The sequence below is a fragment of the Podarcis vaucheri genome (genome assembly GCF_965113315.1).
Source record: "Podarcis vaucheri genome assembly, chromosome: 16".
Lineage (NCBI taxonomy): Eukaryota > Metazoa > Chordata > Lepidosauria > Squamata > Lacertidae > Podarcis > Podarcis vaucheri.
The window spans coordinates 13815925-13843274 of record NC_138754.1 but is presented as its reverse complement, the minus strand read 5'-3'; the positions used below and the strand labels follow the sequence as shown (position 1 = coordinate 13843274).

Genomic DNA, 27350 nt, shown 5'->3' with positions numbered 1-27350 from the left:
CTGTCCAGTATGACCCTCAAGGGTCAGTGCCAGTTCAGACCCCGTGAGTGCATATGTAAAACTAGGGAGTGATTGATGAATCGACTGCTCAGCTGAAAGCAGCACATTTTCTTATGGGTGCTGAGAGTTGTTAGGAGCCATTGGTTCCCCCCACAGAGTGAAAATTCCAGGAGTGGTGCAACAATTGCTCCGTCTCCCCAGGGAACTCTGCATGCTGTAGTCCTGTGAGGGGAATGTGGGTGGAGTCTCCTCAGGACCCTCAGCACCCTTTATGAACTACAGTTCCCATGATTCTTTCTTCTTTAAATAGTATAACTGTGCTTACACTGTATACAGTGGTACCTCAGGTTAAGAACTTAATTCTTTCCGGAGGTCCGTTCTTAACCTGAGGTACCACTTTAGCTAATAGCTGCTGCCCGCCACGCTATTTCTGTTCTCATCCTGAAGCAAAGTTCTTAACCCAAGGTACTATTTCTGGGTTAGCGGCAGTGGCGTAGCGTGGGGGGTGCAGGGGGGGGGCGGCCGCACCGGGCGCAACATCGGGGGGGGGGGGCGCTCGCACTCGCAGCTCTCTGCCCCTACCTGGCTCACTCACTCTCTCTCACTGCAGTGCTGGCTGCGTGAATCCGATCCAAGCCGCTGGGTCGCCGCCCACTGTGGAGGGGGTGGGTGCCAGGCGTGCGGTGCGGAGAGAGAGCGAGGGACTATCTGGGGGAGGGACAGTGCAGCGGCCGCCCAGCGCAGTGCTGAGCGCGGGAGAGAACCACACCAGACCAGACCAGGCAGCAGCAAGAAGAAGCTGGCAGCGGTGGCAGGTTAGGGGTGCTGACAACCCACGCTACGCCGCTGGTTAGCGGAGTCTGTAACCTGAAGCATCTGTAACCTGAAGTGTCTGTAACCTGAGGTACCACTGTAATAGAGATGAGGCTTCTGTCACATACTGGCAGATTCAGGTTGCCAGAGTTAAAGTGGATTTGCCTCTGAACAAATCTACTTTCTCCAAAGACCAGACTCCTTGCAATAAGGAAATTCACTGGGAAGGTGTGGCATAGTGATTGTGTGATGATGCAACATTGCATAACTTCCCCACAGGCAAATGCTCCGACGTCATCTAATCTCCCGGGCAAATAAATCAGGATGAATGCTCAATAAACAGGTCGCCAGGAAGTGCTCTTCCTCTTTCTTCCTTTGCACCCCCAATTCCTACTCCTTCCTTCCTTCCCTCTGATTTTATTCATTCGAAACATTGCAAACTCCCATCTTTTCATTTTTGAAAAGATTTCAAGCTGGCTTCCAAAGGATTTCAAAGGGTGGGATCATTAAAAGAAAGTACAATGGCTAAATTGCAAACTCAATAAAATCAGTGAAATACAGAGCACAGCATAAAGCAAGGAGGCACATTGTAATAAAGACTCAGAAGCAGCCCTGGAGCAATTAGACCAGCAAGTGAGCCTGGCTCATTCTAGACCAAAGATCAACACTATCCCTGTGTGCTGTTTTGCACAGCGACCAGTCAGGTGCCCCCCATGAGCAACAGGCCTCCCCCGCCAGTAATTGGAGGTAAACTTCCTCTGAAGATGGAGGAAGAGAGAGGAAGGCCATCACTCAGCTGTTTTGCATGCAGAAGGTCTCTGTTCAGTCCCAAATGGCATCTCCAGGTAGGGCCGGGAGACGCTCTCTGTCTGAAACCCTGGAGAGCTGCTGCCAGTCAGTGCAGGCAGTACTGAGGTAAAGGTAAAGGGACCCCTGACCATTAGGTCCAGTCGTGACCGACTCTGGGGTTGCGGCGCTCATCTTGCTTTCTTGGCCGAGGGAGCCGGCGTACAGCTTCCGGGTCATGTGGCCGGCATGACTAAGCCGCTTCTGGCGAACCAGAGCAGCGCACCGAAATGCTGTTTACCTTCCCGCCAGAGCGGTACCTATTTATCTACTTGCACTTTGACATGCTTTCGAACTGCTAGGTTGGCAGGAGCAGGGACCAAGCAACGGGAGCTCACCCCGTCGCCGGGATTCGAACCACCGACCTTCTGATCGGCAAGTCCTAGGCTCTGTGGTTTAACCCACAGCGCCACCCATGTCCCTAGTACTGAGGTAGCTGGACCAATAGTCTGACTCCATGTAAGGCATCTCCCTATGTTCCTATCTTGTACTTAGAAAACCTTGATAGACTTATTCTCTGAGAATTTGTCTAGCAAATCTCCTTTCCCCCTATAGGCTGATGACTGCTGTAGCTCCGTTGGTTAGACTAAGCCTGGTGCTGATAACAACAAGGTCACAGGTTCGATTCCCATAAGGGACAGCTGGATATTCCTGCATCACAGGGGGTTAGACTAGATGACCCTCAGATTCCCTTCCAACTCTTATGATACTATGGTTCTATGAGTCTATGAATAGCATACCTTATAACAACAAATTTCGTAAGCGGATTATGCAGTTGTCAAAGGCTTTCCAGGGGGTTGGGCTAGATGACCCTTGGGCCTAGATGACCCAATGCTACAGTTCTGTGATCCTCGAGACAAAAACCCGAACCCTGCCAGAGCAGCCCAGCCATTGTACCCAAAGTGGCTTTACTTGCAAATTTAGCTGCAGAAATTAAGGAGGGTGTCGTCAAGAGCGATGCAGTTTGCTGCCTTGAACGATGTCGTATAACAGGGTCATTTTCTATATTGATATTTCAGTGTTTATGGATTGATTGCTCAGCCTCTTTCTCTGGCTTTCTTGTTAGTTTATATAAATATTGTTATTTCCAGAGCAGAGGGTGGGGGGTGGGGGCTCAGCAAGACATTTTTCCTCCTTCCATCTTTCTCTCTCATGGCATGTAAAATATCCTCTTAAAACCCAATTTAAAAGCACTAAATCACCCAATATACTACAATCTTGAACAAATATATCTGCTTTATACTGAGTCTGCTTTGCACTGAAGGTGGCTTCTGCTGTGGAGAGGGAAGTGAGGGGCAGACGGGGCTTGTCAACCTGTCAATCAAGGAGAAGGAAAACTCCGTAGCTAAACCTCTGCTGCCTTGTGGCTACGTTCATTCGGGAGAGTAAACCGTGAATAAAAATCTGTACCTGCTGCCTTGTGGGTCATCTTTGGGGGAAGAATAGGCTAAGGAGCAAGCCCTACACAAACATGGAGTATGCCTCCTTCTAGCAACTCCTGAAGCCAAGCTGGTGTCAAACATATTGCTCTGCTTTTCTTTGGACCACATCAGCAAGGAAAGAGGGGGGGGGTCATCTTGTCATATGGGCAGCCCAGGACGTTCATGCACACTTGCCCAGACTTGCACCCCTGAGAGGTTACATCAGTGCTGCTAACGCAGCAAAACAACACAGGAGGCAGCTGTTACGAGTTACCGGTCTCTGCAGCCACAGCAGGTGCTGCGATTCTCCAGCGGTTTGACTTTGCACGCAGAGGCGCACTCCATTGTACGTTTCCGAGCACAATTCAAAGTGTTGGTGCTGACCTTTAAAGCTCTAAATGGCCTCGGCCCAGTATAGCCGAAGGAGCGTCTCCACCCCCATTGTTCTGCCCGGACACTGAGGTCCAGCGCCGAGGGCCTTCTGGCGGTTCCCTCACTGCGAGAAGCCAAGTTACAGGGAACCAGGCAGAGGGCCTTCTCAGTAGTGGCACCCGCCCTGTGGAACGCCCTCCCACCAGATGTCAAAGAGAAGAACAAATACTAGACTTTTAGAAGACATCGAAGGCAGGCCTGATTAGGCAAGCTTTTAATGTTTAACAGACCACTGTATTTTAATACTTTGTTGGAAGCCACCCAGGGTGGCTGGGGAGACCCAGCCAGATGGGCAGGGTATAAATATATTATTATTATTATTATTATTATTATTATTATTATTATTATTATTATCCCTTGAGACAGACTGATGTCAACAGCAACCCTGAGTCCCATCCCTGGCCCCACTCTCTCCAGCATGGTGCTGCCTGTTCTGATTGGCAGAGGCAGCTAACGGGGGTCTGATTTCATTGGATCCTTTATCTGTCAGTTGAACATGTCCTCGAACTCTGAGGACACCTCTTGCTTTTCTTCTACGCAGGATAGAGAGGGTTGTGGAGGTGCATATTGAACCTAACCTACTTTACCGAGGTGGAAATTACCATTTTCCCTGCCCTCTTTCGCTTCCATCTCCAGCCACCACTGGGAAGGTTGCCCAGAAAGACCCTCAAGCTGGGGGAAAAGTTTTCCAAACTGTCCCAGAATAACATTACCCCCTGCCTCAAATAGGAAGGCCGTTTCAGCCTCTCTTTTGCTGATGACCTCTCACCCACCCCAAATTCAAGCCCAAAACTTCTCTCTTTTTCTTTAGAACCTTTCAGTTCAGCATTAGTAGGAAGACCCTGAAATGGTACTGTCAGTGCAGGGCTTAAGGTTGGACGTCTAGGACCCCAGACACAGCAGAACAGAAGGCCACATTTTTGATGTGACTGAAATCAGACTCAGTCCCATTTAATGGTCTTCTCAGTGGACCCCCTATTTAAAGGGGAATGGTTCTAGAGTCTAGACTTCCATAAGAGCGACAACAGGGAAACACTGGCCTGCGAGCACTCCAGTAGGAGAACAGCCCTTACCAAAGGTGTCATTGACTTTGAAGATGCTCAGGATGAAAGGGAGAAATGTGCTAAGAGAAAGGCATGCTTGGCAAACCCTCACCATGATCAACTCCTGCCCAGAAACCTACCGTATGTCCCCACTGTGGAAGGATGTATGGATCCAGAATTGGCCTCCACAGTCACTTATGGACTCACTCTTAAAACCGTGTTTATGGAAGACAATCTTACTTGGCTACGAGTGATCACAGAAGAAAAAGGAGGAGGAGGAGGAGGAGGAGGAGGAGGAGGAGAAGAAGAAAAGAAGAAGAAGAAGAAGAAGAAGAAGGGCAGCACTGAGACGCAGGACTCACCATATTCACACAATTGCCCATGGTTGTGATGCAGAGCCAGGCTGCGTCTTGCGAGGGCGATGCTGTTGTTGACCCGACTGCCTGCGAGAGGCGAGTGAATGTTCTTATAAGATAAGGAAGGTGGAAAGAAAAACAAGAAATGTGTGCTCATCTTCTCCTTTCCTCAGCAGGAGAGAGGAAGCAAAGGACTTTTCATGCCAGCGACTTGCCGGGAACTTTGAAAGCTGGAGAGAGTTGCCAGGGTGTAAATAATGGGGAAGTGATGGTGGGAAATGAGGATGTGGACATCCTGACATGAGCCCTATGGGGCAGTCAGGGCTGGCGACCTTTGGAACTGGCAGGGCGGATGAAAGGAAGGCCTGTAAGAGAGGTGGAGCCAGAATCAGTGACAGGCAGAGGTTTGTCCCCCATCTTTCTCTTCCTCCCTTCTGAGTTCTGCAAGGGGCAACACTGAGGAGGAGGCAGGTTGACCGGGCAGGACCACCCCCTGGGATTATTGCAAGTAAGAAGATAGGCAGGTGGGGGGCGGTCAGTGACTGACCCATTCTCTGTAATGGACCTCCCTAGAGTGAACTGGTGTCACTGGAACACTTTTGTATGAATTTGCCAGCATTTCGAATGAAGGCCTTTTGTGGAATATTTTTTTTTAAAAAATACTACAGTCAAATGAAACTGTGGGCAGGATTCAAGATAAGAGCAACAGAAGGAAAATGATAGAATAAGTGTAATAGAGAAGCTTTCGGTAATAGATACAAATATAAAGGTTTAAGTAGGAGTGGGGGTGGGAAGTCAATTTATGAAACTATTTGAGGTGAAGATTATTGTGAAAACGATTGAATAATTTAATAAAAAAATTATACTACAAAAAAAGAAAGAATTTGCCGGCATCTTAATTTCCTCCTTGTCCTGCAACCTTAGATAGCTTGGAAGGTTTTAGGCATAGCTGAGGAAACCGTCGCCACTCCTTCTGGTGAAACAACGATGGTGAGATCATAGCAGGTCTGCTAGGCTTGGGCCAGCCACGCTCCTGAATGGGTTTGGGAGCAGGAACAGTTTACACCAGTGTAATTTATCCCCCTGGTGTAAATTATGCCGGGATAGCTCTGTCTGTATTTAATTTAGACAGTGCCTAGGACAATATTAGGAATCATTAGTTTAAGATAAATAGATGAAAGCTTTTTTTAAAAAATCAGATTGGAGATGTCTGAAAATCCCCAGGTCACGGTGGGTTTAAATCATGCGCGCGGTTCAGAGGTAATTGGCTGTGTTGCAAATTCCTCCTAGACTCAGCCTCCGAAGGGGCACCTTTCTGCTGGCGAATTCCTCCGCCGTTTAGTAATTACTGAGGATCTGAATTATTCAGCAATAATTTTGTATAACAAACGAAGTTTCACACGCTTTAATTACAGCGGGGAAGCGCCTGTGCTGGCGCGCGTGTGTTTGGGTGTGCGTGTGTGCACGCTAAATTATTCACCACTTATCATCTCCACGAGCGACTATTAAGACGGATTACTCCTGGGACAAACCAACCTGTTTGGAATGTGTTGAATTATTGATCCCGACCGATTTACCTCTATTGGAGGAATGACAACATCTATCTGCCCATCTTGTTTCCCCATCTCCCTTTCCTTTCCCCGCCCCCCTCCCTTTCCAGTAAGAAGAAATCCCCATAAGAAGACCCTATGCAAATAAGCAAGCATAATATGTAACCTCTTTTGCCATGGCACAGATCCATGGAGACCAAACAAAATAGCACCCCATCAAAAATTAAGCCTTGCAGGGAAAGTGTTAGGTGTGCAAAGCATTGTCACTGGAAGGTTAGGAAAAAGAAGGGGAACAACAATTTCTCCTGTCGCTCCTAGAAATAGCAGTTCTCAGCACGATCCAGCAGAACATCTTTTCAGGGCAAGACTTGCTGGGTCTGTGTGTGGCTGCAAATCCCTGAAATGCCAGGGGCAGACTTTTCAGCCTCCGGGTCCTGGACTGACTCCACCCACCTTGACTGGACCTAGGATCAAAGATCGTAGAGTTGGAAGGGACCCCCATGGACCTGAGAAAATATTATAGCCAAATGAAATGGCAGGCAGGACTGATAAAGGAATCCAATGTAGGGTACATGTTTTAGAGAAATATTCCATTTATGGCAGGAGATAAATGATTTGAATTAGAAGCATCATGGAAATAAGGATGGGACTTCAGGTACTGGATTGAAATTGAATGGAATTGGTTAAATTGTTTGAAAACGAACAAAAATTTTTTGGGAGTGAAAAAGACACGTGTTGAAACTATCCTACTGCACAAGGGCAAAAATTCCATTCATTGCTCCACCCACTTTTGCTTCTGGCTTCACCAGGCCCTGGCATGTGGCCCTGGGAAAGCTGACCCGGAGACAAAGTGGTCCTCGGGCAGGAAACGTTCTCTCCACCCGCCCCCTGTTGCTGTTGTACGAAATGGATCCTTCTCCCTGTTACAAGACTATTCTTAGGTACTGTGTCCAAGCCAGGTGTGAGAGCTAATTGCTCAACTTCCTTTCATTGTGCATGCAAAATATATTTGGATTTATTCATTAAAAAAGCAGAAAGAAAAGTGTTAAAGCCAATACTGGCTTTGAAACTCTCCGGGGTTAAAGCGTGCACATCTTTCTGCTAACTCAGCCACCATTGCATGTGTGCAACCTCCTCCTATTTCAGGTGTGTTTGGGGCAAAAGCTTCTGCACATCTGGAACAGAAGCCTTAAGGGAGGCTCTGCCAAAACAGCTGGCCCTCTGCCCAGCTCTGCGTTAGGGCCTGGGCTGCCGTGTACATCGGCCACTAGGTGGCAGAATGGAGCCACCATTATGCAGAGGCACTCCCTGTACTGTGTATGTATATAATTCACCGTCCGTGTAGTTAATGCCTTGGAAATTTGGGTCAGCTCTCTTTGTCTTTCGTTCTCTACTTAACGCAAGAAAACAAAGCAGCAACCACCTACATACCGGCACCTGCGCATCCCTGACATCTTAGTCCCCGGTTTCTAGCCCCTGATCTTAGAGTCCCAGGATCTAGAGATTCTTCCTTCCCTGTTTCGTTCAGGTGGCCTTGAAGCATGGACTTGTTTAATTACCAACCCCCACCCCCGTCTACTAATAACAGAAGCCGTCATAATTAGGAGGTATAAATATTCTGTGTGGGCTGTTCTGTTCTGCAGCCACATTATGAAAACCCTGTACGGTTCTGATTGCCCAACCTCCCCCCCAAATTAAAAAATAAGTACCGTAACATGAAGCTGAAAGGGATGCAGAAGAGAACGGTTTCAGGCAGCCCAAGGGATGGAGAAACACCTTCCCCAGAAGGAACGGCTGGAATGTTTTGGGCTTCTTGTGATCAAAGGCAAAGGTTTATGGGCAACTTCCTGTTGGGGAAGGAGAAAAAGGAGAATGGAATAGATAAGGCGCCCTGTGGGCCAAACGGCAACATTTTGTTGCATTTTTTTTTAGAATAAAATAAAATAAAAGCTAGAATTCAGAAAAAGCTAGACTTATTTGATATGCCAAGGAAAGAGAGCATATCTCTATGTTGCTTTATTTATAAAAGTATTTATAACCACCCTCTCATAAAATGTCAGGGCTGTGCAGAGCAATATAAAAAGAATATTTTAGCAAAAAAAGAAAGCAAGCATTAAAAGCAGTACAGAACAATCCTCCCAGTGACTGGCTGCTCAAGGGGGGGGGGGGAATCAACAACTGCATAGGTCTGTAATCGTATAAGAAAAGCTGCCAAGAGACTTCTAGTTGAAGCCAGTCGGGTCTTTGTAACATGGGGAACAACTAGCAGTGTTCCTCTGAATCAGCGGTTCTCAACGTGGGTGCCCAGATGTTGTTGGACTACAACTCCCATCATCCCTGACCACTGATAATGCTGGCTAGGAATGATGGGAGTTGTAGTCCAACAACATCTGGGCACCCACAGGTTGAGAAACACTGGAATGATCTCAGTGACCAGGCTAGGATGTAAGGACCCTCAAGTGGTCTTTAGGGTATCCAAGGTGTTGGCCTGGTAGCATTTGGTCAGCAGGTGTTGATGTTTTAGCATGAGTGTCACATGTTGTCATCCAGTCTAGCCGCTGCATTCTGACCCAGCTGGAGCTTTCAGACCTGGTCGGAAGGTGTGGTGAATTTATGGAACTCACTCCCACAAACTGTGATGGAAGTAGATTGTTTGAAGAAGGAAAGAGCCTGTCAGATCCATGGAGGAGGATGCCAGGTCTATCACAGGCTCCTGTGTATCTGAGCTGAACAGGAACCTACATGTGGCCATCTTCTGCTTCAAATCCTCTGGCAAAGGAGATTTTCACCGGCAGCTGGGGCAGTCTGTTTCACTGACAAGCTGCTCATACTGTCAGGAACATCCTCTTAAGGTTGAGCGAAAACCCCCTTTCCTGCAATTGGGATTCATTGGTCTGGGTCCGACCCTAAAGGGCGGCAGAAAACAATGTCACTCCATCATCTTTGTGACAGCCCTTCAAATATTTAATGGTGGTTATTATGTCATCTCTCAGGATAAACCAACCCAACTCCCTTAGACTTTCTTTCAAGGCAGCCTTCAACCTTTGTTCAGAAAACTGTGGGTTGGCAGGCAATCAGATTTTTAAGATAATAATAATTAGGGCTGTTCCAAGGCATTTTGGTACCTGAGGCAAAGCACAACATGGCGTCCCCACCCCACTTCCAGGGAAGAAGGGGTGAGTGAAGATCTAGATTGGGGTGGGAATAAAGATCTACAGTGGGAACAAAGGTCTTTGTGAAGATCTACATAGGGAACTTGGGGACAGGGGAATCAAATCATCCTTACGTGAACTGGGAATCAGAGACTGTTGTGGGAGAAAAGGGTCTGTTCTGAATCATGTCAGGTGGATGCAGAGCCCAGGAGACCACACAGGGCAGCCTCCCATTTCCTCCCTAGAGGTGAGAGGAGACCAGAAGTGCTTCACATTCGCCAAGAGGCCACTGTAGAGGTGACAGTGCCAAAGAGGCATGCTGCCAAGGAGGCAGTGCCAAGAAATGTACAGCAACCATCGCAGCTGCAGTGGCAATGGGAGCAGGCGATGCAATTTTTGGAGGCCACATTTGTTGCCCCTGTGGATCCTGCCGCCCGAGGTTGTTGCCTCGCTTTGCATCATGGGTGGGCTAGCCTTGACAACAACAACAACAACAACAACAACAACAGTCTGGCTGCCCCCTCTCTGGAAAACTTTATGTGCTATATCATTTGATCTGCTTCTCAAAACTGCAAATCAACTCAGGTGCTTTGGCAGAAAGGTTGCAATGAATTAATGGATGTTGTTCCTGGCCCTCCAGACCCTGTTTGGCCTGATCCAGCATGGTTCTTCTTATGTTCCTTTTCACCCAGGTATCTGATGGAATTTAAGAAGCTTTCAGGCAGCTTGCAACCCTGTGTAGAGACTCCCTTGTGCTGGGCAACTAATACATTAAATCCATCCATCAGGAATGCTGCTGACATGCCCCTGTCCCATAAGAGCAAACGAGCTGCTGTGTTTGGTCAAGATCATGGGTAGGCAAACTAAGGCCCGGGGGCCAGATCAGGCCCAATTGCCTTCTAAATCCGGGCCACGGACGGTCCGGAAATCAGTGTGTTTTTACATGAGTAGAATGTGTCTTTTTATTTAAAATGCATCTCTGGGTTATTTGTGGGGCATAGGAATTTGCCCCCCCCCAATATAGTCCGCCCCCCCCCCCACAAGGTCTGAGGGACAGTGGACCGGCCCCCTGCTGAAAATGTTTGCTGACCCCTAGTCAAGATCAAAGGTCCACCTACCCCAGTGTCCTGTTTCCAACTGCGGCTAGGCTGATGTTTCTGGAAAACCCCACAACCAAGTCTACATATGCTCCTCGCCCATGGCCTATTCTCCAGCACAGTGGCATAGCACCGAAGGGGGGTGCAGGGGCAGTTGCCCCAGGCACAAAATTGTTAGGGGCACAAAATGTCAATACAGCTGCACGCTTCCGTCGCTGGGCTCTGTTGAAAACATCTTCGCCGTGCGAAGCAGGAAGTGACCTCTCCAGACAATGAAGTGACTCTTCTTTTCCTGTCTCTGTGGCTATGATCTGGGTGAGGAGGACTCCATTAGGCAGCTGAATGCGCATGCATATTCTGTCTGCTTCCCTCCCTCTGTGTGGCCCCGGGGACTGGCAACCCTTGCTACGCCCCTGCTCCCGTATCTGGTATTTAGCTATCGTGTTGACTGCCCTTGAACATGGAAGCTCTATCTAGTTGTTGCGGCCATAATCACAGCTGCTGTGTCTGTCTCCTCAGCCCCTCCTGCAACCTGCGTTGTTACGATCCGGCATTCTGCCCCCCCACTCCTTCTGTATCAGGTGGAGGCTGGTCCTTCCCAAGTCAAGGTGAGGGGGATGTGTGTGTGGTACATGCAAACTGTGTGAATATCTCTGCATTTCTATAGCAACTGAGCCTTCGCGCTCTTTGAAGAGGCAACTTAAAGTTGTGTTTCTCTCCACCCTCCTGTCGGGTTGATGGCCACAATTGGGAATATATCACTGCGATCATGGACGGTAATTAGCCCATTTGTCTTTGCGGCCAGCTTCCTCCCTGCTCCCCCCAGCAGCAGGCGTGCTGCGATATTATCCATACTATGGATCGGCTTCCTGGTTAAGAGGACGATGCTCAGCGATTATAAGGGTAAGGACTTTATCCTCCTCGTGTCTTTTAGAGCCATCCATCTACAGGCTTTTCACGCTGCAATGAGAGCAGGCAATTGCCCTTGCCACCTCCCATCCAGATCTTGCCTTCTTCTCCGCTTGCGTGACACCAGGAAGAAGTGCAGTAGCTCCGTGGAGGAGCATATGGGTCCCGGGTTCAAATCCCGCAATCCCAAGATAGAGCTGGGAGAGACTGCCACCCACATCTGAAAGCCAGTGTGGTATAGTGGTTAGAGTGTCGGACTAAGCCCTGGGAGACCAGGGTTTGAATCCCCACTCAGCCATGAAGCTCAATGGGTGTCAGGAGGCAGAGTCAGGCAATAAAACAGGAGCAATAAAACATGAGGCGTCCATGAAATTAACTCTTTTTTCAAAGAGACCAACACAGCGCAGACCTTGTGATCACAGCAACTCGTCCCAGTAGGTCTTGCCCCAATGAGGCAATTGCAAGGACTTCCCACAGCTCTCTAAGTCTCCTCCTTCTCTGGGTCCTTCCCAAGCAACTTCAGGCTCTTTTGTGTACTCTCTCTGCCCTCTTCATTCCTCTCCATGTATGTGCCTTATTTTGATGTGCCTGTTCATAACCATTCTTCCCCGTTGTGTTGCTGCCTCAGCCCTTCACTAGACGAGCCCAGCTAATCAGGAATCACATCAGCGAATCTTCTGGTAACACTGGGAATACGTAGCCAATCAGATCCAGCGATGCAGTGACATTGCAGAGAGCAAGCAAAGGCAACTCAGAGTGATGGCGCGGCTGCCTGGGTCCATGCTGCCCTCACTCTGAATGGGGAAATGCTTTGGGGCCCACTTTGGAGCTGAGTGGGGTTGCTTTTCCAGGGCCGCTGCAAATATTCCCCCCCTTTCAGCACCTTCCCCTTTGGCAATTCCAGGGCAAATGCTCCGGCCTCCTGTCCACCTTGTCTAGGCCTTGGTGGCAGCTCCTCCTTTTTTGTTTACTTGCCTCCGACTCCACCGGCATCCTCCGCCGTTTTTATAGCCAGGAATAAAAGTTATAGCATCTTTACGGAGTGATCCGCTGCTATTTATTCCTTTATTAAACCTCCATTCCTGTTTTATTATGGAGAATGACAGATGGCCCCCCTGCAGGTCAGGGAAACGGTAAGCATTTCAAGCCCGGTGACTGATGGGTAGCTGCACACAGCGTCCAGGGGGAGCAAAGTGGAGGGGGGGGTCATCAATCAACAAGGTAACGGAAAATCTCCAGTGGGGATGAGGCTCTTTATGGCTTTACTTTATTATGATGATTATTTTTTAACAGGAAAACATGGATTTTGTTCCACTTCCCCAGGAAGTCACCTAGGGAGGAATTAAAGCTGTAGCAAGGAGCCAGGCAGGCTGATCTGCTTTCAAAATGGCAGCCAGCTACAGAGTCGGCTGGCTAGAGTGACGACTCCTCCTCTTAGGAGGAAAAAGGAAGAGGAGCGGGTGGGAAAACTTAGGACTGGGGGACAAAGGAGGTCCTCCAGTCCTCTGTCTAGGCCACACCCCTTCATAGGCCACACCCACTTCCCCAAGCCACACCTTTGCAGAGCACCTTTACCTGGCTGGAATGTGCCCTTGGGCTGTGATCATGCCTCTTGCTGGCCTGCAAGGAGGATGAAGTAGTTTTGCAGAAGCCGTCCCGGTTTCTGATTTGATCCTGGAATGTCCTGCTTTTCCTTAGGACATTCCTCTTTTCACTGGAGAAATGTTGGAGGGTATGGACATCTGAAGGCAGCCCTGTATAAGGATTTTTTAAATGTTTAATGATTTATTAAGTTTCTATACATTTGGAAGCTGTCCAGAGTGGCTGGGACAACCCAGTCAGATGAGCAGGGTATAAATGATGATATTATTATTATTATTATTATTATTATTATTATTGACTTTCCTATTTTCATCAGAGAAACGTTGGAGAGTATGTTAACTGGAATTTCTGAAAGGCAGTGCTTTGTCCTGGAGTCAATTGAAAAATTGTGTTTCCTGGCATTTTTGTTAAAAAAAGAAAAGAGAAAAGGAAAGGAAAGAAAAGAAAAGAAAAGAAAAGCTTAGCAATTTTGGGATTTGTCTAAAAAAACTCAACCATTTGGGGGTCTTCCTAAAAAATAGCTGAACAACTTTTGGGGTGTCCTGGTTTTATGAAATATGGCAACCCTAAGTATGTTGTATATCTATTTCTCTCTGTGTTTGTGTATTTGCACACACACTTTGCTTGTAAACTGGGACTTGAATGGGAAGCGATGTATAAATTTAATCCACCTAAACCTGAGACAAAGGAGTTGTTGGCGAATAGATCACCTGAGCTGCCTGTTGGGAAGAGGACTGTGCCGCCCCCCCCCAGCTTTTCAACCTCCACAACTTGACGGAGGCAAGCAAATCTTCTGCGTTGGCACCCGCAAATCCAAATGAGAAATGTCCTCTCTCTGACCTTCCTTCGGCTGAAAGTCAAAAGAGCAGAGCTGCTCGTAGAAGGGAGGGATGGGGGAGTTTGAAATGTGAGCCGTGATTAATGCACCAGTTTGTGCCTGTGCGCTGCTTAAAAGTTCAGCCCTGCCCCCAGGAGATGGCAAGCAGGAGAAATGGTTGTGAAATACTGCGGGTCCTGCTACTCAGAATCAAGGGGAGGGGGAACCTTTTGCAGGGTGAGGGCCACACGCCCTTCTGCGCAACCTCATGAGGGCCTTTGTACAATAGGTAATAATAATAATAATAATAATAATGACTCACACAGTCGGAGGGATCCAAGGGTCATCTAGTCCAACCCCCTCAATGCAGGAATCCTGCCCATAGCCATCCCTGGACTCGAACCACCAACCTTCTGGTTAACAGCCAGACACACGCTGAGTCATTTTTAAAATATATTATTATTATTATTATTATTATTATTATTATTATTATTATTATTATGCCTATCTTATTGGGTTGCCCCAGCCACTCTGGACGGCTTGCAAGTAATTATAACATAGTAAGACCTCAAACGTTAAAAACCTTAAACATAAAAAATACAGGGTTGCCTTCAGATGTCTTCTAAAAGTCAGGTAGTTGTTTATTTCCTTGACATTTAATGGGAGGGCGTTCCACAGGGCAGGCGCCACTACCGAGAAGGCCCTCTGCCTGGTTCCCTGTAACCTCACTTCTTGCAGTGAGGGAATCGCCAGAAGGCCCTCGGAGCTGGACCTCAGTGTCTGTGTTGAATGTTAGGGGTGGAGATGTTAGTTTCTAGACACCCTCACATCCCCTTCTCTATCCTCCAGGCAAGCATGATCAGAGAGTTCAAGGACATATTCCAGTCAGGCAAGAACACTCCCAGTGTATAGCACGGTCTGTAAGGTTATGTAGAGAGTCTGAAGGGCTACATTTATGCCCTGGGCCTGAAGTTTTCCACCCTGCACTGAAAAGTTCATTTGTGTGTTTATGGAATTACCAAGATGATAAAAACCTGTTGGGTTTTTGTGGTGGGGGAGGTATTTTGGGGGAAAGGAACAGAATTGTAGAATGGTAGAGTTGGAAGAGACCACAAGGGTCATCTGGTACAATCCAATGCAATGCAGGAAACCTTGGCCAACATGGGGCTCAAACCCACAAAAAACTACATATTTTGGATGTGCACTGGTCATGAGATTTGACTCATTTCTGAATCTGTAGCATTGGAAACCAGCCTGATCCATTTATTCCCGGCTCAGTTCAATGTGATATAAATGATGCTATGTTCTTTCCCATTCACTGCAATGGGAAATCTAAGCATATTTATAATGTTTTTCCCTTTTCACAGAAGTGGATGGACTTTGCAGGCAGGTCAACCCCTCCAGGGTGGATTAAGCTTGCCAAATTGCAGATGCAAGTAGCCAAGGTTTCATGCAGTTTGTAAGGATTAGGTTTAAATTTTGTTGGCTTGCTTTTTTTTAAAGGTTTCCCCCCCCCATTTTCTGCCCAAACTGAATGGAATTTGCAGACATAGTCACCATTCTGAGGTGACAAAGCATGTCGCCAAATTTCAGAATGATAGCTGCAAGTGGTTCTCCCACAGGGGCAGACTTTATTATTTTGGGGTTGGTTCAATAGGAATCATTGGGGGGGTGGGAGTGGGGGCTGGGAAGCATGAATCCCCAGGAAATATAGGGGGGGGGGATGTCATGAGTGGCCAGTGAAGTCAATGGAAAGTGAGAGCATGGGGATGTAGGTAGCCGAGGACCTAAATGGCGGCATCATTTATGGTCTCTAATTGCCTCAGGGTTACTTTGGTGCTAAGTGGACTCTAAATGCATACAGTTTTAAGGCTTCATCTCTGCTCTGGCAGAGTAATGCTACATTGACTCTGGGGTCCATAAAGCAAGACCCAACCTTCAAGAAGAAATTGACGAAGCCTTCTCTGAGGACTCCGCAGATGCAGAGATGGCCGAGGGAGGAATGAAAGCAATGGAGGAAGACAGAGAATCGGATGGCTACGTAAACAAGACAAGGGAAGCTCTAGCCTCATATTGGACAGGGACCCTGGACCCTTTTGAACAGAAGTTTGGAATGTGAGGGGATGCGGGTGGAGCTGTGGTCTAAACCACTGAGCCTAGGGCTTGCCGATCAGAAGGTCAGCGGTTTGAATCCCCGCAACGGGGTGAGCTCCCGTTACTCCAGCTCCTGCCCACCTAGCAGTTTGAAAGCACGTCAGAGTGCAAGTAGATAAATAGGTACCGCTTTGGTGGGAAGGTAAACGGCGTTTCCATGTGCTGCTCTGGTTTGCCAGAAGCAGCTTAGTCATGCTGGCCACATGACCTAGAAGCTGTCTGCAGACAAACACCAGCTCCCCCTCGGCCAGTAAAGCGAGATGAGCGCCGCAATCCCAGAGTCGTTCGCGACTGGACTTACCGTATTTTTCGCTCTATAACACGCACTCGATCATAACACACATGTAGTTTTTAGAGGAGGAAAATCTGTAGGCATTCCACCTGTAGGCATTCCCTCCATAACACGCACATACATTTCCCCTTACTTTTTAGGAGGAAAAAAGTGAGTGTTATGGTGCAAAAAATACGGTAACTGTCAGGGGTCCCTTTACTTTTACCTTTTGGAACGTGAGAGCATGTGAGGGCAGTGCAACCAGGGCAGCTAAGATGATGCTCTCCATTGATGGTGGTCAGGGATGATGGGTGATGGAGTCCAACAGCATCTGCATGGCATTGGCTACCCCGAAATACGTGGGATATTTAAAAAGCAGTCAAACCAACATGCGGGTTTTGCTAGAGAGGCACATGACAGGAGCTGAAGCTGAAGCTCACAGACTATTTCCTGTAAGTTTGCTAGAGAGGACTCTGTGAGAGACACTCCCACTGTACCCCAACAGGGCAAGGGAATAGCTACCGGTATATATTCTCCTACCTGCCTGGATACACTCTCTTACTTCTTTCCCCATCTCCTTCCATCCCCTCAGCAATGTGAGAACGTCTGCCTGTCTGAGCTCCTATCTCAGACTGGATTTTAAGCTAGGCCTAAGTATGTCACTGTAGCTGAATTACCATTTTAAGTCTGCCTGAACAAAGCTGCTGCATCTGTTACTCTTCAACAAGTATTTTGAGTGAGGAAATGTTATTTTTACTTTTTCCAAGACGGATTGCGTGATTATTTATTCCCGCCAAGTGGGAGGGGTATAAATAAGAAAACTGTTGTTTTTTTAAGGGGGAGAAAAGGGGGAAATATTGGGAAAATCCAGTCTGCCTTAAGACAACCTGGATTGCTTAAAGTAAAAGGCTAAAACTAAGTTTCCCTTTTAATACACAAAGGGATGCACTCTGCTGAGCTCACAAACACGAGGAAGGAAATATAATATCTAATAAATATATCCTCTCCTAGCATTTTGGGGAGGGATGGGGAAAATTGGGAGAAAAAGGGAGGGAAGTTTTTGAAGCTGCTAGAAACTATTGCAATTTGTGTGTTTGGTCCCACACCCGGCTCCGTGAGAAGCCTTTTGTGTGGCTCCCCTGCCATCCCAGCCGGCTCCCTTCTCCAGACCAGGGAGGGATGCAGCCAACCCGCCCTGCACGCGCCACGGGTGGCGTTTTCTCTCTGTTTGCAGTCACAACGTGCAGCCGGAGCCCCCGTGGCTGATTTATAATCCCAGAGTGTTATTGCGGCTCGCTCTCCTCCCCCGAATACTAACGGCCTCGGTGGCAGCTGTTTGAATGGAACTTAATTAAAAAACAATCGCGGCCCATTTGGAGGCGAGTGCTAATTCGGAGAGATCAAAGAGCCGCTATCGGGGAGCGGCGGCTGCTCCTGGCGGGCTCCGGGCTCATTCGGAACCTCGTCACACAGAGAGCCGGGACGTGGCTGTCGCCTCGGCGTGGAGCCCGTGGCGGAGCGCGTGTGGCGAGGGGAGGAGGCGACACGCGGGAGGGAAGGAGGGCAGCCGGGAAGGAGCGCCGCCCAACCCAGTATCCTGTCTCTGTCAAGGGAGGCATTAAACAGCCCTCTTAACTCAGTATATCGCCTCTTTCATGGGAGGACTGAATCACTCTCCTCTAACCCAGTAGGCTGCCTCTGTCAGTTAGGGATTAAATAGAGCCCTCTGAACCAGACAGTATATATTATCTCTGTCAAGGGGAGGCTGAATAGCTCTCCTCCAACCCAGTATACTGCCTCTGTCAAGGGATGAACAGCCCTTTAACTCAGTATCAAAGGAGGATGGAGGGATTAAATAGCCCTCCTAACCCAGTACACTTCATCTGCTGAAAATGACTGCAGCCAGTGGCATAGCATGGGTTGCCAGCACCCGGGGCCTAACGGTGTCCGTGTCATCCAGGAGACCACAGCTGCAGAGATAAGAAAAGAAGAGTCGTTCTGTTGTCTGGGGAGGTCACTTCCTGGTCCACATGGAGAAGCCATTTTCAACAAAGCCCAGTGACGGAAGCATGCAGCTGTATTGAGGTTAAGGCAGTACGGAGTCTGCGGGTGCCCAAGCCACCACGTCACTCCCAGAAGAGACGCGTGGCTCGGGCACGCTGCAGGCCCCTCGTTAAGTGCCAGCCCCCACAGTGTGGCTACGTTTTGTTATGTTTGTTGACTGAACTAAAAATTTTCATGAGCCCAATTTTTTAAAAAATCTTTTTTTAACTCATATTTTTGTCATTTTGTCACCGCCCCCTCAGTGATGACACCCTGGGCGGCCTGCACACCCCGCACCACCCTTCCTCTTCCTCTGCCACTGCACCAAGCACCTCCTGCCCCTGAACTGTGCTGGCTGGTCATTACAGGAACAATTGCTTAGAAACTGGTGCCTGAGTTTTTGGTTTTCCTCTTCCCGCCCTGTCCCTTTCTCCTTGTAAGTTGTGCCTTTTTGTAGATTGTAAGCCTGTAGGCAGGGACTGTCTTGTTTTAACTGATCATATGCAAGACGTTCTGAGAGCCTTTTTGGCTGGTGAGAGGTGCTACAAATGCTCTACATAAAGAAATAACATATGCATAGCTTTCACTGCACAATAGTGTGTTGTTTTTCCTGGTTTCTGAGTCCTCTTCTTCTTCTTTATTAAATTTGTATACTGCCCTATACTCGCAGGTGGCAGGTCAGTTCACAGGATAAAATAACCATATAAAAACACAAAATACATAATAAAAACCAGAACAACTCAATAATACTCCCTGCAAAAAACCCCCACATTTTTAAAGGGCATTGAATGTCAGTCAACCAAAGGCTTGGTTAAAGAGGAATGTTTTTGCCTGGTGCCTAAAGGTGTATCATGAAGGTCGATGGTGGCATATGCACCTTATGTTGAAAGGACAGTTAAAGTGCATGGCTCCTCCCCCCCAAAAAAAAAGAATATTGGGAACTGTAGTTTGTTAAGGGTCCTGAGAATTGTAGATTTGTGAGGGGTAAACTGCATTCCCCAGAATTCTTTGCAGGAAGACATGTGCTTCAATGTTCTTTAAACACACAGTGTGTGTGCAGTCATAGGAGACTCTCCCCCTGCTCACCTGGAAATTTTCTCCAACCATCTCTCTGGCTCATGACGTTTCAGCACTTGTCGCCTTCCTGCACCCTTTCAACAACATGGCGGCACCCATAAGAACTTTTAAAAAGCTGACGTTCTCTGTACCTAGTGTGAAGTTTGGGCTCCATGGTGGCTGGTGCCCAGTGGCAGGGCAGAAGGCGAGGAGGAGGTAAAACCACCAGATCCAATAACAGGTAGCATTAACCCTTGATCGTTCGATTGATTGGCAGGTAGGTAGGTAAGAAGGTAAGTGAGGCTGCGGTTGGTGGGGCAGTGCCACAATGGATCAGCCTCCGGTTGCACAACTCAGTGGTGCATACTCTTGTCCAGTGGCTTCTCTCTGTTTGCAACAACATTCAGGAGAATCACAGCTTCGAAGCCCGCCAATCAGCTGCCTGCTACCAGATACAAATCTCCCGGAAAGGCAGAGCAGATCAATGTGTGTGTGCATGGATTAATTGGGCTTCTCAAGCACTTTCACAGTCCCTTTCTCACCCCTCCTTTTAGTAGTGTTTTAAAGACTACTCCAGCTTTGCAAATAATTTCCCAAGGCCCGTCTGCCTGCACCCTCAACTTCACTCCATCTGCTTCCACTTTCACGCTCTCTCTTTTCCCCTTCCCTAAATTCCATCTATCCATCTGCTTAAGGGAGGCGGAGGGAGGGAGCTGCAGGAGGGATGTCACGAATGAATGGATATTATATGTAGGGAAGGGCTGCTGCTCAGTTGTAGAGCATCTCCTTTGCGTGCAGAAGGTCGCAATTCCCAGCATCTCCCGGAAGGAATCAGAAAGTCCCCTGCCTGAATCTCTGAAGAACAGCTGCCAGTCAGTGTAAACCAGGGATGGAGGGCCTCTGGCTGATTTTGGGGTGCCAGGGGAGTCCAAGCTAGCCTGTGAGGCCATTTCCTCCAAACCACACCCACCCACTGACTGACATCACTTGTGATGTCATCGGACGGGCAGATGGGCAGGGTTAAATTCTGGTGCTTTGGCTGCCCATAACTATTTCCCAGCAGGGGAAAAGGGACCAGCAGCCAAAGCGGTTGGATTTAACCCCCAAATGTCAGCTGATGAGTGGGGGTTAAACCCTGCTTAATTCAGCCAGATTCGGTACAAATCCCTTCATGATTCAGGAGGCAGTTTGCAAGGGAAACCCTTTTAACACATATTATGAAAACTACAGTGGTGCCTCGCAAGACGAAATTAATTCATTCCGCGAGTTTTTTCGTCTAGCGAATTTTTCGTCTTGCGCAGCACGGTGTCGGAAAAGTTTTGGAAAAGCTTCAAAAATCACCAGAAAACTCAAGAAAGGCTACCACACCGCGTTCTATGAGTTGCTCCTCGAAGTCAAGTCGCAACTGTATTAACGGTGTTAAGAAAAAGGAAACAAACTTGCAAAAAACGCAAGACGTTTTTGTCTTGCGAAGCAAGCCCATAGGGAAATTCGTCTTGCGAAGCAGCTCAAAAACCGCAAAACCCTTTCGTCTAGCGAGTTTTTCGTCTTGCGAGGCATTTGTCTTGCGGGGCACCATATTGTATCACAATATGGACTTCAAACCGGTTCTGGATGATATATCAATATATTGCCTAGCCCTAGGGGGCATCTATCACAAATCATGATGGATGTGTGTGTTCCATGTAGAAATCACAATGTGAGAAAAACCTTGAAGCCAGCCGATGCTTCTCTCAATTCCTGCAGCCCCTGTTAGCTCTGCTGGCGCAGCTCTCTCCTGCCTCATGCAGGGGGGCAGCGAATCACAAGATCAGGTGCTGGCAAAAAACACGATGCAGGAAAAGCACTGAAGCCAGCCAATGCCTCTACGTAGCTCCACGCTTATTTCAGACATCGATGATATATCTGTATTTCGTGATGTTTAGCTGGTGGTATATTTCATATCATGGTGTTGAAAATCAGGTATCGCCCAGGCCTAAACCGCCACCCCCATTTTAGCAGAGGATTGTTCTGAGTTTGTGTGCACCCGACTCCTATAATCCCTGGATCCAGCAAGTGTTAGAATTTAAGTTAAGGCTTGGGGGTGCTAAACTGTGCACCAGACACTTCCAATCCCTGGATCCAGCAAGTGTTAAACGCAAATTAAGCCAGGCTAGTTTCCTGTGTTGAGGTGATTGCCTGGCTATGAAGAGGACAAAGGATCAGGAGGGTTGTGCCAGATGACAAATGGGTGTGGCCCTCCTCCCTCAACAGAAAAAGTGAGGATTTATAGTAGTGAGGCTAGGGCTGTGATGTGAACTAGAAGCAAAGGCTGCAGACTGGAAAGAGAGAGAGAGAGAGAGAGAGAGAGAGAGAGAGAGAGAGAGACCTGATAACTGCTGGGATCCAAGGCTGTGCCTATGGGAGAAGCAATACCTTCTTAAGATGTTAATGCTGGGAGTCCCTCCATTGCAGGCTCAAGTTGTATATACAGTGGTACCTCGGGTTAAGTACTTAATTCATTCCGGAGGTCCGTTCTTAACCTGAAACTGTTCTTAACCTGAAGCACCACTTTAGCTAATGTGGCCTCCTGCTGTCGCTGCGCCACTAGAGCACAATTTCTGTTCTCATCCTGAAGCAAAGTTCTTAACCCGAGGTAATATTTCTGGGTTAGCGGAGTCTGTAACCTGAAGCGTATGTGTCAGAGCTGCCACCCAGTCCCAGCTCACATAGGACCAAGTCCGCCAGCGTTCACTTTATAAGAGTCTTTATTAAGTTACAGGTTTCATTTCCGAACTGCAGCGTGCAGCTCTACACCTTCTGCCCTAGGTCGGCGAAGACCCGTCTGAGTCCCCGCCTCTTGCACACCAGCTTAATACCCTAGCCTTGCTCCACCTCCTTCGCCTCTCCCTACGTCTCTGGGTCCTTCTGCCCCCCTGGGCCTCCTCCCTTCTACTCTCCTCTGACGCTGACCCCCCTGATCCTTCTGCCTCCTTGCGGCGGGCTTTAGGACCTGGCTCACTCTCCGGGCTGCTTACTGCTCCAGCTTCCGCTGCATTTGAACTTGGCGCGCGCGCCCAACTCTCTACTTTCCTCTTAACCGTTGCCTCGCTCTCTGAGGAGGGCGTGACCACCCCTGACTCGTGCCCTCCCTCCTGCTGACAGCCTCCTGAACCCGATGCCTGGCTACCTTCCTCCCTGCTGCTCTCAGTCTTGAGCGTGGGTCCCGACTTCCAGCTGCTGCCGCCCTCAGTTATGAGCGTGGGTCCCGACTTCCAGCTGCTACTCTCTGAATCTCCTCTGTTCCCTTCCTCCTGGGGTGTCCCCCCGGATCCCCCCCTTGCTCTGCTCACTGGGGCTCCCTTTTGGGAGTCCTCTGACTCACTGCTTAGGCTTGGAGATCTCGGCTCGTCATCATCACTCATTTTCCCTTCGGATTCCTCCCCCTCGCTCTCTGCTTCCTCCCTTCTCTGCGTCTCTGCTCCTGAACCCCTGACATCCATCCCCCCCTCGAAGCCCCCCCTTCCCCCCTCCCCGCTTTCAGGTGTGGGTGCTGGGTGCTCCATCATCACGGGAGGGAATGCCGGATACAGTTCGCTCCCCGTGGTTGGCCGCCAACTGAAGACCTCCGAGTCTTCCTCCTCGCGGTCGCCGACGTTGACCTGTTCCGCTTCCATCTCTGTACCGCCGTGCTCGAACCCAAGGTCCTCCCCGAACACGTCCATGTCAGTCTCTGCGTCGGTCGCTCGACCTGGCATCTCCAGCCACTTCCGGCGCCATTGCTCCTCCGGTCGATCGTCCCACCAATACGAGGTGTCTGACGCCGAACCCGCCGGCGATCCTTCTGGGGAACGGGTGCTCAGTGCGGGTTCCCCGTCCGAGTCGAATCCATGGAACGTGCTGGAAGAAAGTGTGGGCGTGAACAGCCAGTCGTCGAAGAAGCTCGCTGGCATGGGTCTGTGTGGGAAAAGGGCATGAAACTCGTCCTTGAGCAGGGGTTCCTCCAAAGCGTAGTCTGGCACCCAGCTATTGGCGCTGGCCCGGGTGCCCTCTCTGGCTAGGAGGTATTCGACTCCCTCTTCCCCCCATCTGGAGTCCAAAATCTCCGTGACCTCGTTGATGGGGTCTTGCTGCGTCACCCCTCGCGTCTCCGTCCGCTCCCGGAACGGACTCGGTGCCGTCCCTGGCTCCTGGAATCTGTGAGGTGCCTTGTAGGGAGTGAGCACCGACCTGTGGAACACCGGATGCATTCTGGAACCCTCCGGCAGCGCCAGTCGGAAGGCTACCGGGTTGATCTGTGCTTCGACTTGGTACGGACCAATTTGCTTGTGCCCCAACTTCTTCTTGGCCAGTGACCTGGTCGGCACTGCGTGGGCTGCCAACCAGACCCAGTCTCCCACTTGGATCTCTTCGCCAACCCGCCTGTGCTTGTCAGCTTGCACCTTGTAGGCGTGCTTAGCTAGCTCCAGCTGCCGTCTGAGTTGATCGTGTACCGCCTGCAACTCTGACGCGAACGCGTCCGCCGTCTGTGGTTCTCCGCCCCCCACTCTCTCCCGTCCCGGGAAGGTTCTGGGATTCCTCCCATTGTTGGCGAAGAACGGCGTCACCCCTGTGGACACGTGCTTCGTGTTGTTGTAAGCGAACTCGGCGAGCGGCAGGTAATCCACCCAGGTCGCAGGTTGTTGATTGGCATAGCATCTCAGGTACTGCTGCATGATGGCATTGACCCTCTCTGCTTGCCCGTTGGTCTGCGGGTGTCTTGCTGATGCCAGATCGACCTTGACATTTAGAAAACTCATCAGCTTCTGCCAGAAATTCGAGACGAACTGGCGCCCGCGGTCGGACAGGATAGACCGCGGCAGACCATGCACTTTGAACACGTGATCTATGAACAGTTTGGCGGTTTGTTCCGCCGTGGCCACCTTCGCACACGGAATGAAATGTGCCATCTTGGTGAACAAGTCCACCACCACTAGTACAGCTGTCTTGCCTCTCGAGCTGGGTAGATCCGTAACAAAGTCCAGGGCCACTCTCTCCCACGGTTCAAACGGCGTTTGCAGCGGTTCCAGCAGTCCCACCGGCGGTTTGTGCACCGGCTTGGCCCTCTGGCAGGTGTCGCACCTCGCAACGTAGTCCGCGACTTCCCCTCTCAGTCTGGGCCACCAAAAGTCCCTTGCGACTAATTCCACCGTTTTTTCCGTGCCAAAGTGCCCGGCCGTGGGTGCGTCGTGCAGCTGCTGCAGTACCCTGGCGCGAAGTTCGTCTCCCGGCACGTAGATGGCCCCTTTACGTAAGAGCAAGCCGTCTCGTATCTGGAACTCGTCGCCCTTCGCCGTGCCCTTGTGCACCTCTGCCATCTTCGCCTGCGCGAAGGAGTCGTCCTGCAACGCCCGCCGCACCGCATCCAGGTCTACTGTGGCTGAAGCGCATGCCCACGCTGTTGGCGCGAAGATGTGCATGGCTGCCGCTGGCGTCGCCTCTTCGAGGTATTGCGGTTTGCGGGACAGTGCATCCGCCATGACGTTGGTGTCGCCTGGGACGTACTCTATTCGGAAATTGAAGTCAGCAAAGAACTCCGCCCAACGTATCTGCCTCTGGTTCAGGAACTGAGCCGTACGCCAGTGCTCCAGATTCTTGTGATCCGTGCAGACCTGCACCGTGTGCTTGGCGCCGATCAGGAAGTGCCTCCACGCCTTGAAAGCTGCATGAATGGCCAGCAACTCCCTGTCCCAGATGGTGTAGTTCTGCTCCGACTTGCTGAGCTTTCTGGAGTAGAACGCTCCCGGCCTCCAGACCCCCTGTGGGTCCCTTTGCAGCAGGACAGCTCCCACTGCTCTATCGGACGCGTCTGTCTCTACCCGCATCGGTCTGCTGGGGTCGATATGCAGCAGTTGCTCTTCCGACGCGAAGAGACGCTTGAGTGCCTGAAAGGACTGCTCCGCCTGCTCCGTCCAGATGAATTTCTTTTTCTTGGAGCTTAGCGTGTCCGTAATGGCCGCCGTCTGCATCGCGAACCCCTTGATAAACTTGCGATAGAAGTTGGCGAAGCCGACAAACCGCTGGACCTCCTTCCGATTGCGCGGGCTCTTCCAATCCAACACCGCACGAACCTTGGCGCTGTCCATGGCTAGCCCCTTGTCCGACAACTTGTAACCCAAGAAATCCACCTCCGTCGTGTCGAACTGGCACTTCTCCAGTTTGGCGTACAGTCTATGCTGCTGCAGCCTCTTCAGCACCTCCCGAACATCTTGGTCATGGGCTTGCTGCGAGTCGGAGAATATCAGGATGTCATCCAGAAAGCAGACGCACTTCTTGTAAAGGAGCCCCGCCAACACATGATGCATGAAAGCTTGGAAACAGTGAGAACCGTTTTGCAATCCAAACGGCATCACTCTGTATTCGTAGGTGCCCAGAGGCGTGAACATGGCTGTCTTCCACTCATCGCCCTCCCTCATGCGGATGAGATTGTACGCACCTCGCAGGTCCAACTTGGTGAACACGCGTCCCTTGCGCACCGTCGCTAGTAGGTCGTCAATCCTGGGCATGGGGAAATCAGAAGGCTTGGTCATCTTGTTTAAGAGGCGAAAATCCACCACCAGTCTTTTTTGGGGCGTGTCCTTCTTCTTCACGAAGAAAACAGGACTGCCCCCTACTGCCCTGGACTCCCGGATGAAACCGCGCTGCAAATTGTGATCTATGAACTGTTTGAGTTCCTGTAATTCGTCCTCAGACATGGAATACAGCTTCCCTTTCGGCAGCGTCGCCCCTGGTAGGAGGTCAATCTTGCAGTCATATTGCCTGTGCGGTGGTAGCTTGTCAGCCTCTTTCTCGCAGAAGACCTCCAGAAAGTCTGCGTATTTGTGGGGGACTGCTTGCAACGTTCCCAACTGCAGTTGTGATTCCTCCTCCTCTCCCTCCTGTCTGGGCAGGATGCAGTGTTCTGCGCAATAAGAGGAGCCGAAGATCAGCTGTCTCTGGTACCAAGCCAGTGTCGGACTGTGCCTGTCCAGCCAACTCATGCCCAACACAATGGGCGTGTCCGACAGTTGGGTGACATTAAAACTGATGACTTCCCTGTGGTTGCCAAGGCGCATCACCATCGGTGGCGTTTGCTTCACCACCTGCCCCCCTAGCAACTCTCTGCCATCCACTGTGACGACTTGCAGGGGCAGAGTGGCAGGCAGTAGCTGTATAGCGTGCTGCTCCACAAAATCCTGCGCTATAAAGTCTGCGTTGCTTCCAGAATCCACAGAAAGCGGCACTCCGATAGTGACGCCATCGGGTAGCTGGAGAGATGCTGTGAGCTGCACTACTGGTTTGGGTGGGAGGGGGTCCGTGGGTTGCAAGATCGCTGGGGACTGCTTCACTGATGCGTCTGGCTGGGCCCCAGTGCCTCTGTCTCCAGCCAGACATCGCCGTTTCCCTGCTGTGGTTCTCCTTGCTGCGTTGCTGCAGTCACCATTGCTGAGGCTGCAGTGTGCTTGTGGAGCCTCCGGGGACACTCTTTCGCCAAATGGCCTGGATCCTCGCAGATGTAACACTTCCTGTTCCCTCTAGGAGGCTTCGCTTTCACTGCTGTCGGTGCTTGGGCTCTGGCTGCTGACTGAGCCCTTGCACCTCCAACCTCCATCGGTTCCCCTCCCCCTCCAGGCGGAGGTGTGGATTGCGCACGCGCTGCTTCTCTTGGAACGAAAGAGAAACTTCTCGCTGCTTCGCGCCCTCCACGTCCTTCATCTTTGCACCATGGACGTTCTTCCAGCCTCACCCCCACAGTCAGCGCCCTTTGGACCACCTCCTGCGTGCTTCGGG

At 50.0% G+C, this 27350-nt stretch overlaps 1 protein-coding gene across 1 annotated transcript; it reads left to right on the top strand.

Annotated features, from left to right (window-relative positions):
- The first annotated feature begins 7346 nt into the window (after positions 1-7346).
- On the top strand, positions 7347-16228 carry LOC309521253 (uncharacterized protein). Its single transcript, XM_082203559.1, has 5 exons — positions 7347-7402; positions 10306-10467; positions 11230-11318; positions 11516-11613; positions 15931-16228. The coding sequence occupies exons 1-5, from the start codon at positions 7368-7370 to the stop codon at positions 16042-16044; spliced, it is 498 nt and encodes a 165-aa protein (XP_082059685.1). The 5' UTR covers positions 7347-7367; the 3' UTR covers positions 16045-16228.
- Positions 16229-27350: the final 11122 nt, after the last annotated feature.

Excerpts from the sequence above, each read along its gene's own strand:
- LOC309521253 (XM_082203559.1), top strand. The coding sequence starts at position 7,368 with ATGGATCCTTCTCCCTGTTACAAGACTATTCTTAG. Across the intron at positions 11,319-11,515 it reads CTGGTCCTTCCCAAGTCAAG|CTTCCTCCCTGCTCCCCCCA; the intron begins GTGAGGGGGATG and ends CTTTGCGGCCAG. Across the intron at positions 11,614-15,930 it reads GATGCTCAGCGATTATAAGG|AGTAATGCTACATTGACTCT; the intron begins GTAAGGACTTTA and ends CTGCTCTGGCAG.